This window comes from Nilaparvata lugens, chromosome 3, assembly GCF_014356525.2.
Source record: "Nilaparvata lugens isolate BPH chromosome 3, ASM1435652v1, whole genome shotgun sequence".
NCBI classification, from domain to species: Eukaryota; Metazoa; Arthropoda; class Insecta; order Hemiptera; family Delphacidae; genus Nilaparvata; species Nilaparvata lugens.
Window position 1 is genome coordinate 60,611,439 of NC_052506.1, and position 12,358 is coordinate 60,623,796.

At 34.2% G+C, this 12,358-nt stretch overlaps 1 protein-coding gene across 2 annotated transcripts in view; it reads right to left on the reverse strand.

Moving 5' to 3' along the window:
* Positions 1–12,358, reverse strand: part of LOC111054510 (E3 ubiquitin-protein ligase TRAIP) — a 30,629-nt gene that overhangs the window by 13,380 nt on the left and 4,891 nt on the right. For both annotated transcript variants that reach the window (XM_022341554.2, XM_022341553.2), the window contains exons 2-3: positions 7,325–7,711; positions 4,023–4,181 (exon numbers count right to left, since the gene is read on the reverse strand). In XM_022341554.2, coding sequence (XP_022197246.1) covers positions 4,023–4,181; positions 7,325–7,656 — 491 coding nt within the window. In that variant the 5' untranslated portion in view covers positions 7,657–7,711. The remainder of the gene's footprint in view (positions 1–4,022; positions 4,182–7,324; positions 7,712–12,358) is intronic.

Genomic DNA, 12,358 nt, shown 5'->3' on the forward strand with positions numbered 1-12,358 from the left:
ATTTGCTCAAAAGTAAAATTTTCTTATACTCAAAACTGTATGAATAAACTAGAACATTTGCTCAACTTTTGAATCAAATGCTTCAAAAAAGGTGAGTCTAGTCTAGAGCAGCTTTTCACCTTTTGCTCATAGTAAAATGGCTCAACTAATTCGTATGAGGAAGAGGGAAACTATACCAGATACGATTACAATCAATAGTTGAGAACTGAAAAACTCTTTTTAGATTCAACCATGATATATATATCACCATTATTCCTACAAAAGAATAAATACAGAAGATAGCTACCTGTCATATAGATAGCCATCACAAAATAGGAAATAACAATTTAAGATGATGAGAGTGTAGACGATTATAAGAAGGCTATTGATGAAGATTATTAAAGAGATGACATTTTTCACGCTATTATTTCAAAATTCTAAACTGAACTAACCTAAAACTTTAATCATAAATAGGAAACAGAGCAGACGACGCAAACACAATCGGTGCTCCCTTACTTGCATATTTATCGCTTCCGTGAGCTATAAAAACAAAGTAAGGCTACAAAAGCGAATCAGCTGATGAAAAATCATCAAAATACGTGAGCATTTGCTCCAGAGTTTAGGAGCATAAGGTAAGAGTATAAGGTAAAGCTTATTCATATAAAAATGAGCAAATGCTTTTGCTTCTACCTTTTGCTCATGAGAAAAACCTTATGCTCCATGCTCTTGAGCATTTGCTATGGTTTTATTCATATGGGCCATTATATTGCGAGAATGTTCAACAGTTTAATGTCATACTCTGAGCTGCCTGCTTGAAGTAGTTCCGAACAGCTTCTTCTAGTCAGCGGTCGAATTCAACTGCATAGAAATTCATTCTTGAAGATCACGGTGTTGTTTCATGATAATACTGGTTTATAACTAGAACTGATATCCACCCAACATGAAGGGACTGAGGCTAACTAAAAGACAACAACATTATTGCCGACCCCAGATTTGAATATTATTTAAATTCACTCTTATAGCACTTCGGTAATAAGAAAATGGTTGGCCGAAAGTTCTAAGATATCAAATTATCTGAATTGAATAACTAGTACTCGGCTTTACGTTCAGAATCACTTTTCGGGAGATCTATCCAAGATTCTGGGTTGATATGACTGATCATTATCGTAATTATCATTACTCATAACTAGTGATGTAAAATTCCTGGGAATTTAAGATCGAGGAAATATTCCCAGGGAATTTAAGGGAAATATTCCCAAAAATCATAAATTCCCGGGAATTTATGGGGACTTGAGGAAATTTATGATTTCTTTCATAAAAAATGACCGAAAAAGACGTTTTTTGTTACACATTGTCTCAATCACCAGTTATACAACGGATTTATGTAAGGAATATAAGGATGAATAACTTATAAATTGTGGTAAAATCAAAGAAAACAGTAATTTGAAGTTCATAGACTGAAAGGTGAAATGAGCACTCAATAAATCATTCAAGAGCACCACTATTATCATGCTACTTTTATGTCTTAGAAGTTGAATAAGATTTTTTACTTACTAATAAATGCCTGTAAATCAGGTAAACAAAGTCAACAAAGTATTGAGTGTAATTTAACTTTCATTGCATGATTTTATTCAATTTCTCCGCACAAAAATAATTGACCCCCTAAATAAAGATTAGAGTAGAACATAAATCCAAAAAATTAGAAAGTATAAAATACAGCAAAATAGGCTAAACTAAAACAAGTTTGGAAAATTTTGGAACCCAATTTTTGACCTCGCAGTCCTTCAACACTCAAACTTCTATAAAAATTGATGGATAGCATAACATGATGAAATAATACATTAAATTGAAGAGAATTGAATGCTCTACAACTCACTGTCTTTTAAATACTCCTATAGTCCAGTCAATGAAAGATTATAGAGGGAAAATTTTGGAACACAATTTTTGACCCCGTAGCTATTCTTTTAAGGATAGTAAGGGGGAGTAATCATATTAAAAGTCCTCACTCCTACCCCCTGTGTGAAAAAATTACGTTTTTTCGATGCATTGTTGTTTAGTAATAAGCCCTGAAAGTGCAATAAGTTGGAAGAATAACTGTCTTTTCAAAGATTTTAAACTTTTAAAAATGAATACCTCAAAAACTAAAGGAGATATCACAAAACTCTACTGTACAAAACTTGTAGGAAATTTATCTAGCTTTATTTTTACTCAGCCATGTCGCTGAAGCTGAAATGCATTGATTGTTGTTGAACTGAATATTTCACACTCAACACTATAACGGCTGCAACAATCGTTGGGAGATGCGTAAAATAATGATCCATAGTAATGGAGTAAATAATGAGACCATAGATGAAATTGAAGAGAATATAATGCTCTATGAGCCCATGATTAGCACGGATTTTTTCAATGAATCTTTAAAAAGTTATAAGGCCAAAAAGATGAAAAAATCGGAGCCGGAAGGGCTTTTCTTCAAAATGTGATACCTTAGAGAGCTCATACCTAGAAAACTATGAGAGATATGGAAAAATGTTGGAAATGGAACTTGTAGGATAATTTGTGAGCTTTAATATTATGATTGTGTACGACAAAAATTTCCGAAAGGCGCATATTGTTCGAGATATATGCAAAAACAGAATATGGCACTTTCAAACCACCCCCACCAACTTAGGACAGGGGGTAGGAGTAAGGACTTTTGATATGTTTACCCCCTTACTACCCTTAAAATAGCTACGGGGTCAAAAATTGTGTTCCAAAGTTTTCCCTCTATAATCTTTCTTTGACTGGACTATACGAGTATTTAAAATACAGTGAGTGAGTGAGCAAAAACAGGCTAGAAAAATGATGATTCTATTGATTATATCAATGTAAAATGTGGCTGAGCTTGATCAATATAAAATAGAATAATGATTTATTGATTATATTGATGTAGAATATGAGTGGGTTTGATCAATTTCAATCATTTCAGAACAATTTTATAAATTCCCTTAAGTTCCCATAAATTCCCAAAATTTCTTGGCCTCGTAAATATTCCCGGAAATATTGCCAAATCATAAGATCCTTCCCACTGGAAATATTCCCGATCCACATCACTACTCATAACCAATCCCTAACCTTATGACATCGGTGGTCTTGCTAATAATTTTCAAGTTGATAAGCTACAATGCTAAAAATTTTTAAACAATGGGCCATATGATTAAAAACAGAGCATATGCTCATAAGCATGAGCATAAGGTTTTGCTCACGAGCATTTTCTCATTTTTATATGAATAAGCTTTACCTTACACTCTTACCTATTTGCTCCTGAACTCTGGAGCAAATGCTCACGTATTTTAAAGATTTTTCATCAGCTGATTCGCCTTTGTGGTCTTCCTTTGTTTTTATAGTGAAAGGTTAGAATGTGCTACTCACGTAAGCGATAAATAAATATGCAAGTATAGACACCGCTTGTGTTTGGTCGTCTGCTCTGTTCTCTATCTATGAATTGAGTTTTAGGTTAGTTGAGTTCTGAATTTTGAAATAATAGCCTGAAAAATGTCCTCTCTATCATAATCTTAATAGCCTTATTATAATCGTCTACACTCTCATCTTCTATTTCCTATTCTGTGATTGCTATCTTTATATCAGATATGTATCTTTTGTAGGGATAATGGTGATATATATCATGGTTGAATCTAAAAAGAGTTTTATAGTTCTCAACTATTGATTGTGATCGTATCTGGTATAGTTTCCTCTTCCTCATACGAATTAGTTGAGCCATTTTACTATGAGCAAAAGGTGAAAAGCTGCTCTAGACTAGACTCACCTTTTTTGAAGCATTTGATTCAAAAGTTGAGCAAATGGTCTAGTTTATACATACAATTTTGAGCAAATGCTCAAACTATTTTTTGATGAGCATGAGCAAAAGGTTTTGCTCACGTTTATTCACAGAAAATGAAGCATATGCTCAATATTTTAGAAGTATAAGTAAATGCTCAACTTTATTCATATGACCCATTGTCTTTACCTGTTTACTTCATGTGTTAAATAAAATATACAATACTTACTTTTTGAGGCTGGCGTTTTCTCTTTTCAACTCTTCGTTTTCACATAAAAGCAACCCATAAGCTTTACAGCTTTTCTTCAATAGCGTCACTTCGCTTCTAAGAGCATGGACACATTGTTCCAGCTTTTTCTCCTTATTAGAAACTTGTATTACTTCTTGCCTTGAAAGAGGATACATTATTAATTAATAATAATGATACAGATTATTATGACACATAAATTTAAAATCTAGTGAAACGTTATAAAGAAATTAAATATCAAACGTTTTTATGACTTGCACTTATTACTGGCAATTATCAAGGACAGAAAAAATTAACTAATATTAAATCTCACTTTATTTAATACTTATAGACCAGGCAATGAATGCTGAAAAAAGGGTATAGAGGGAAATGTTTGGAAGACAATTTTTGAAACCACAGTTCTGTTGAGGGTAGTAAGGAGGTAAACATACCAAAAGTCCCTAACCCCTTAGCACAGGGGTTTAGAGGTACCATTTTTTTTGGTTTCTCGCATAAAACTCAAAAACTATGTGTATCCTAAGGACTTGACTGTCATATAACAAATTGAAGCTTACATAATTTCCTACAATATTCATTCCACAACTTTTCTATATCTGTTCTTGTTTTCGAGGCATCCGCTCTTGAAGGTGTGACATTTTTGAAAAAAAAAACACGTTTGCCACCAATTATTTTCTATCTTTCTCTTATAACTTTTTACAAATCGATGGGAAAAATCCATGTTGATTATGAGCTTATAGAGCATTGAATTCTCTTCAATTTGATGTCAAATTTGACACTTTTACAAATTTCCCTACAACTTTTGCAGCAGCTTTATTGTTCAGTGTGAAATCTCCATTTTTCCAACAATAGACCAATTGACAAAGGAATTTGGAGGGAATGTTTAAAAAAGAATTTTTGACTTTGCAGCTTTGTTGTGATTAGTTAGGAGAACATATCAAAAGTACTCATTCCTAACTCTTGTGTTAAAGGAATGAGGGTGGTTTAAAAGTTGCATTTTTCAGCGTTTGGCTTCCACGCTCATATCTTGAGTTCAACTAACTATTCAAAAATGAAGAATAATAAATTCTCCACACTTTTTATTAGTGGAATTTCGTGATATCCTCAACTTTTCCCGAGATATTCGCTCTTGAAGGTGTGTAATTGTTAAAATAACAGGTTTTTATCCAATGTTTTGCTCTTTCAGGGCTTATAACTCTCCAACAATGCATAGTATGAATTAATTCTTTTCGGTTTGTAGAGCTTTAAATTATCTTCAAAATGATGTATTATTTCACTATTCCAAGTTTTCCTTTCATGGTTATAGCAGCTTCAATGTAGGGGTGAAATTTTCATTGCTGCAACAAGTGTCAACTTAGCAGTTCCACTCCTTCAACAGAGGGGATAAAGATGCGCACTTTTGATATGTTCACCTACTAACTAGTCCAAATCAAGCTGCAAAGTCAAAAATTGTGACACTGACACCCCCTTCAAATGTCATTGTCAAACGATCAATTGTTGCAGCAATGAACATTTCACCAACTACATTGAAGCTGCTATATAAGAATGAAACGAAAACTTGGAAAAGTGAAATAATACATCATTTCAAAGAGAATTTAATGCTCTACAAACCTACGGTAATCATTAATTTATACGATGCATTTTTGGAGAGTTATAAGCCCTGAAAGAGCAAAACATTGGTTAAAAAACTGTTATTTTAACAATTACACACCTTCAAGAGCGAATATCTCGGGAAAAGTTGAGGATATCACGAAATTCCACTGATTAAAAAGTGTAGAGAATTTATCAAGCTTTATTTTTGAATTGTTAGTCATGTCGGTTGAACGGATTGTTCTCAAGATATGAGCGTGGAAGCTAAACGCTGAAAAATGCAACTTTTAAACCATCCTAATCCCCTTAGCACATGAGTTAGGAATGGGGACTTTAGATATATACTCCTCCTAACTAGTCACAACAAAGCTGCAAAGTCAAAATTTTTTTTAAAACATTCCCTCTAAATTCCTTTGTTAATTGATTTATTGTTGCAAAAATTGAGATTTCACACTGAACACTAAAGCTGCTGCAAAAGGTGTAGGGAAATTTATATAAGTGTGAAATTATACATAAAATTGAAGAGAATTCAATGCTCTATAAGCTCATAATCAACATAGATTTTTCCCATCGATTTGTAAGAAGTTATAAAAGCAAAAATAGAAAATAATTGATGGCAAACGTGTTTTTTCAAAAATGTCACACCTTCAAGAGCGGATATCTCGAAAACAAGAAGAGATATAAAAAAAGTTGTGGAATGAATATTGTAGGAAATTATGTAAGCTTTAATTTGTTATATGACAGTCAAGTTCTTAGGATACATAGTTTTTGAGTTTTATGTGAGAAACCAGAACATGGTACCTTTAAACCATCTCCACCCCCTTAGCACAGGGGGTAGGGGTGGGGACTTTTGATATGTTCACCTCCTTTCTACCCTGAAAAGAACTGCGGTGTCAAAAATTGTCTTCCCAACTTCTCCCTCTATAACCTTTCCTTGACTGGACTATTAGCCTTCAGGTAATGCAATGATAAAAATAATAAATTTTTAAATAGATTATGTTGATGCAAAATTAATCACTCAGATAGCTTATGAATATACAAGATATATTTTGAGTAGAATTTTTCAATAACGGAATAAAAACGCAATATGATGTATATTCTACTGAAAAAAATCAAGTTTCAATGTTCAAACCATCATTGATTAGCAGTTGAAGGTTGTGTTAGGATATCACAGCTTGTAAAGATATAAGATGCAAGTTTTTTATGTACTAGAGTTTCATGGTTTACTACAGTAAACAAAGGTTTAAGGCTGGCCGAACACCGATTAGTCAAGACAAGACTAGTCACGTTTAGTCACAATACTTCACATAGTTTCTTATGGAATCATGTCTAATTGCAATGACTTATCAGTGTGTGTTGCGTCATAAGCAGCAATGTGAAGTATTGTGACTAAACGTGACTAGTCTTGTCTTGACAAATCGGTGTGTGACCAGCCTTAGACCAGTATTAGGATATGATCATTTTGAATATTATGTCCAATGCGCAGATGAGAAACAAAATCTGGAAAGTACAATAGGAATACTGAACTCAACCAGCAAGTGCACGCGTGAGTAGCTACAGACAAGCCACAACGTGTTTCAATGGATCTTCCAGATTTTCTTGCTTGGCTCATGCATGATTTACAGTGCTCTGGCACATACATACATCCAATGTGATCATACCCTTAATTGTGAGATTATAGTTATTAAAGTGATTACCTTAGGCCCTTGGCTTGAAGGCTATATTTGTCTCTTTCGGCTTTTAACAATTTAATTTCTCTGCCACTCTCATCCAATTTATATTGCAAGCTATCAACCTGGAACGCTAAAGCGCTTGCGTCATTCTCACTTGTGCTGGACAAATTGAAAAAAATACGAGTAATTTTCTTATCGGACGTTTTTTGTCTGCACTGAGGACACGAAGGTGATCTTCCGAGCCATTCCATAAGACAGTGGTGGTGGAAAAGATGGCCACATGGAGTCGAGTATACACTTTCTGCAATGTTTGTTCCAGTAAATAGATCTCCGCAAATCACACATGTGATGTGCATTTTTGACGCTGATTTAAATAATTAGAAGGCTGATGATAAATGTTTCCGATAGAATCTGGAAAAGCAAAGAAAAGAGTGAACAACTAATAATAGGTAGGCCTATCAGAGATGCAGCTTTATTCAAACAATACAATGTCATGTTGAAGACTGTGTTACCTACCTAATAACATTAATATAAATAGCAATATTTATTTACTTGAGTGGCAATATATACAGCCATATTGTAGCTTTGTATAGCTTGTAATGAATATAATTATAGTATATTATTATTATGTATCTATAAAATACCATTTTCGTTATTCCAATGCCAGATAAAGGGTTTGGTCATATTGAATGCGTATACAGAATATCCACTGAATCAGGCTCAGAAAATTCCCGTACAATTCCCGTACATTTCCCGCATATTTCACGTTATTCCCGGTTTCCCTCGCTGGTTAAAACACATGATTAATATGTAAAAATATTGGTGGGGGGGGGTCTCTATAGGGAAAGGAGGGTCAATTTGGAAAAAAATATCCTTAAATAACAATATTTCAAAAGTGTACAAATATGTTTTTCATCAAAATGTATCACCATTATACGATTATACTGTACACTGTGTTTCGAATAATATAAAAAAGTCAATTTAGTGAAACAAACGAAACTCCCTAACCTACCCTTTACCCTTTAAACCGTTGTACTCCGGTAGTCACTACCGGTGTATACATTGGTGTTTGCAATATATATTGTAGTTCTGATTTTTTAATACATTGTTTGGATACATTAGAGAAATCTAGAACCAATTTTGCATGCAAAATTTCCAATATCTTCCGATTGCCATAATTTAAATGTATATAATTCAAATTCCCTCTGGGCGTAATTTTAAGCTCTTCAACCTGAGAATAGAAAGCGCACAAAATTACGCCCAGAGGGATTTTGAATTATACATATGAATTGTGGAAATTAGAAGATATTGTTGATTGAAAACTAAAATTCATTTAAATTGATTATTTTGTTGAAATTTTACTCGTTTTTGTAACTCAGAACACATTATAGAGAGTTCCGGATGATTTCATTGTATTCAGAATTTTATAATATGAAAAAAGGCAAGAGCAAATTCAACTATCCGACGACGGAGTGGAAATAAGCTGGAAACTAGAAAATGGACCGAAAATACGAGGTGTTTGGGCCATTCTGTATCCATCACAAGGAAATTTTGCATGCAAAAATTGGTTCTAGACTTCTCTTATGTATCCAAGCAATATATTGAAAAATCAGAACTACAATATTATATTAAAAGCACACCCCCTTTTTGTCTTTATTGACTGGAGACAGGAATAATATTAAACATCCCCACCCTCAGAGGAAGGACCTACAAAAAAGGCCAGGAGTGGAACTCACATAGGTCACGAGTTTGTGGGTGGAGAGGCCAAAACTCACCACTGGTCAAAGAAGGGCGGCCATTCAGGCAACACTTCTTGGGAGAGGTGAGACTTTCGATCCTGCAAAGTTTCGGAGGGGCAAAAAGAAAAACCCAAGAGACCAGAGATGGGTGAAAATCCAGGCACAAATGTAGGTCATGAGGCTGAGCCGAGGGTGACTAGGTGCCCTACAGGCAATTTGGCGACCCCTCCTTCAGGGGAAGGACCTACAAAAAGGCCAGGAGTGGAACTCACTTAGGTCACAAGGACCAATCAGTTTGAAGAGACTGCCAAGCATATCACCCTGGATTGCGACAAGCAACCAGGTGATGAATCGGATGTCAGCATAGGGAAAAATTCCTGGTTCCTGTAAAGGACACAGGTATTTGTCTAACTAACATACTACTTGGGGAACACAATAAGCTTCGGTTGACGTGTGGGGTTCTTTGAACCTTTGAATCCGTCCCTTCAAAAAATAATAATAATATTGAACAGAACATTTAAGGATCTGAAAAACATAGTGTGATTTGATTCACTATCAATAATTTCAACATCGATAATACCTACACCAGATACGGAACTACACCTCAAATGGATAGGGAAAGGTATGGAAAAGGTATGTTCCCACATGCCCAATCGAACCTCGAACAGCGTAGCGAATCGTACAATCCGCTGTGCATCGAGCTGTGTGCAGCGAACATAAGCCATATTTTTCATAATGTTAACACTCAGCTGTTGTTAAACAACCGCCGCTCAGTTTTCCGAACCGTTCGTCGCCCCACTAGCCACTCTTTTAACCGTTCTCCACGCCGTTCGCCGAACGCTAATCTTTTCAGCCAATCAGAGCCCTTGATTAAGATTCGCCGTGCAGCTTGCGGTCCAATATTGGCTATCCATCACAAATTGAAAACATGTACATACTTTTGCTAACATTAATACAGTACAGGCCTCTTCTCATTTAATCTATATTTCGAACAATTCATTGTCATGAATAATAAATTTATAGGAATCGATAAATAATGTTAAATGTAAATAGAATAATTTCTGAAAAATTATTGATTGGATAAATTTTAATATTAAAATATTGTTGACCAAGAACTCAGTATCATGACAATTATTTCCTTTTAGAATTATAATCATTTTGTTATTTTTAAACTAATAATTAATTTCATCAACTAACCATAAGTTGACTGGAATAGATTCTGTAATTTCCATATTCTATTTATTTTAATAAATACTACAGCATATACTTACAAAAAGTGACACCTCTATAAATATTTTCCACTTGCCATCGATTTTCGTTGGTAAGAACATTGATCATTGTTATTTCACGAAAAAGTGGGTATAGTTGTACAATTTCCCCCAAAAGGTGTCTGGTTTGGTCTATGTTTTGGCAACCCAAAAAACTTACTTATGGTCTGTGTAAAATAAGTTGAGATTTGGCCCTCCATCCGAAGAAATTACAGGGTTGCCAAATCGAGAAAAATTGCAACTTTCTCTAATTTCCAATTCAACGTCAGAATTTGATATAGAATATCATCCCCGATATCCTAGTAGTGCTAAAAATGTTTCAGGGTTGAAGGATTGAAAGGAAATTCAACTTTTATGATAAAATTGGAAACATCGCGAAGATTTTTTTTTTGAATATCACTTCTCTCAGAATCATGTGGCGTCGTAATGCATAATAATTTTATATCAAATTAACGGGGAGAATGTCTCCTTCCTATTATTGTTTGGATCATTTTTATCCGGCCTATAGTTATTTTTTAATTAATGATCATGTTTGTCAATGTCGAGACATTTCGAGCAGAGAACATGACATTTTCGAGATGCTAGAAACTTTTTTGTTTCAAAAGATAAGTAGGTGGTGAAAGCGAGAAAGTTTCTCAGAAATAATTGAAATTATTTTTTTAAATTGTCAAACGTTCTCGGAAGAAGGTATTATGGCCTCTCAGGAGTTTCAAAGTTAAGGATAGCAGCTGAATGGTGTGCCATCATATGCTATCAATAGCTGGGATCAACAAAAACAAAATACAGAACGATTGAAAAATTCAGCAACTGCAAGCCACAATCATGATTATAAATAGTGAGAATGACAACCTCGCCTCAAATAATCCAAGCAGTGTTTCATAACAGCCTTTCTAGAGGCAATCAGCTACTTGCGTTTGAAACAATTCAGTCAAATTATTTTGTAGATTGCCAGCCTTTAGCATACAATTTGGTACACAATGCATACCATGCAGCCGCTCTCCTAACTTTGAAATCCCTTGGAGACCGAAATACCTCCTTCCGACTACTTTTGACAATTAAAAAAAATAATTTAAATTATTTTTGAGAAACTTTCTCGCTTTTACCACCTACTTATCTTTTGAAACAAAAAATGTTCTAGGTAATTTCATGTTCTCTGCTCGAAAAGTCTCGACATTGACAAACATAATCATTAATTAAAAAATAACTATAGGTCGGATAAAGATTGTCCAGACAACAATAGAAAGGAGACATTCTCCCTGTTAATTTGATATAGAATTATTACGCATTATGATCCCCATGATTCTGATAGAAGTGATATTCAAAAGAAAAACAAATCTTCGCGATGTTTCCAATTTTATCATTAAAGTTGAATTTCCTTTCAATCCTTGAACCCTGAAACTTCTTTAGCACTACTAGGATATCGGGGATGATATTCTACATCCAATTCTGACGTTGAATTTGAAATTTGAGAAAGATGCAATTTTACAGGAATTTGCAACCTTGTAATTTCTTCGGATGAAGGGTCAAGTCTCAACTTATTTTACACAGACTATATATAGGTGAATAGGACCTTTTTAGGTTCACCAATCTATACTTTAATAAAGTGAAGAACTGGCTTATATTAGTACAGAATGGGAGAATTATGTTTGACGCATCATCACGTCTGAACTACTGGACTGATTAACTTGAAATTTTGCATATATATTCTTAATTAACCGAGGATGGTTATAGGCCTATTTAAAATTTTTCAAATTTTCATTACGTCAAGTTATAAAATAGACCCTTGCGGAACACGGGTTACCTGCTAGTCAATAATAAAGTTTTGATCAAGGAATCAGGGAGTGTTCTTTTCATCGATTTGCAACATTCAGAACAGTACTGAACTGTACTCTGCATGACACTCCACAGCGTTTTCGGCCGACTGTACAGTGCATCATTCTGAACTGACTGTTCTGAACTTTTGACTTAATGACTTAAATGAGAAAGGGGCTGAAAAAATTATAATTAAATAAAAATATCATAGAGATTTACAATTTATTGATGCAAATATA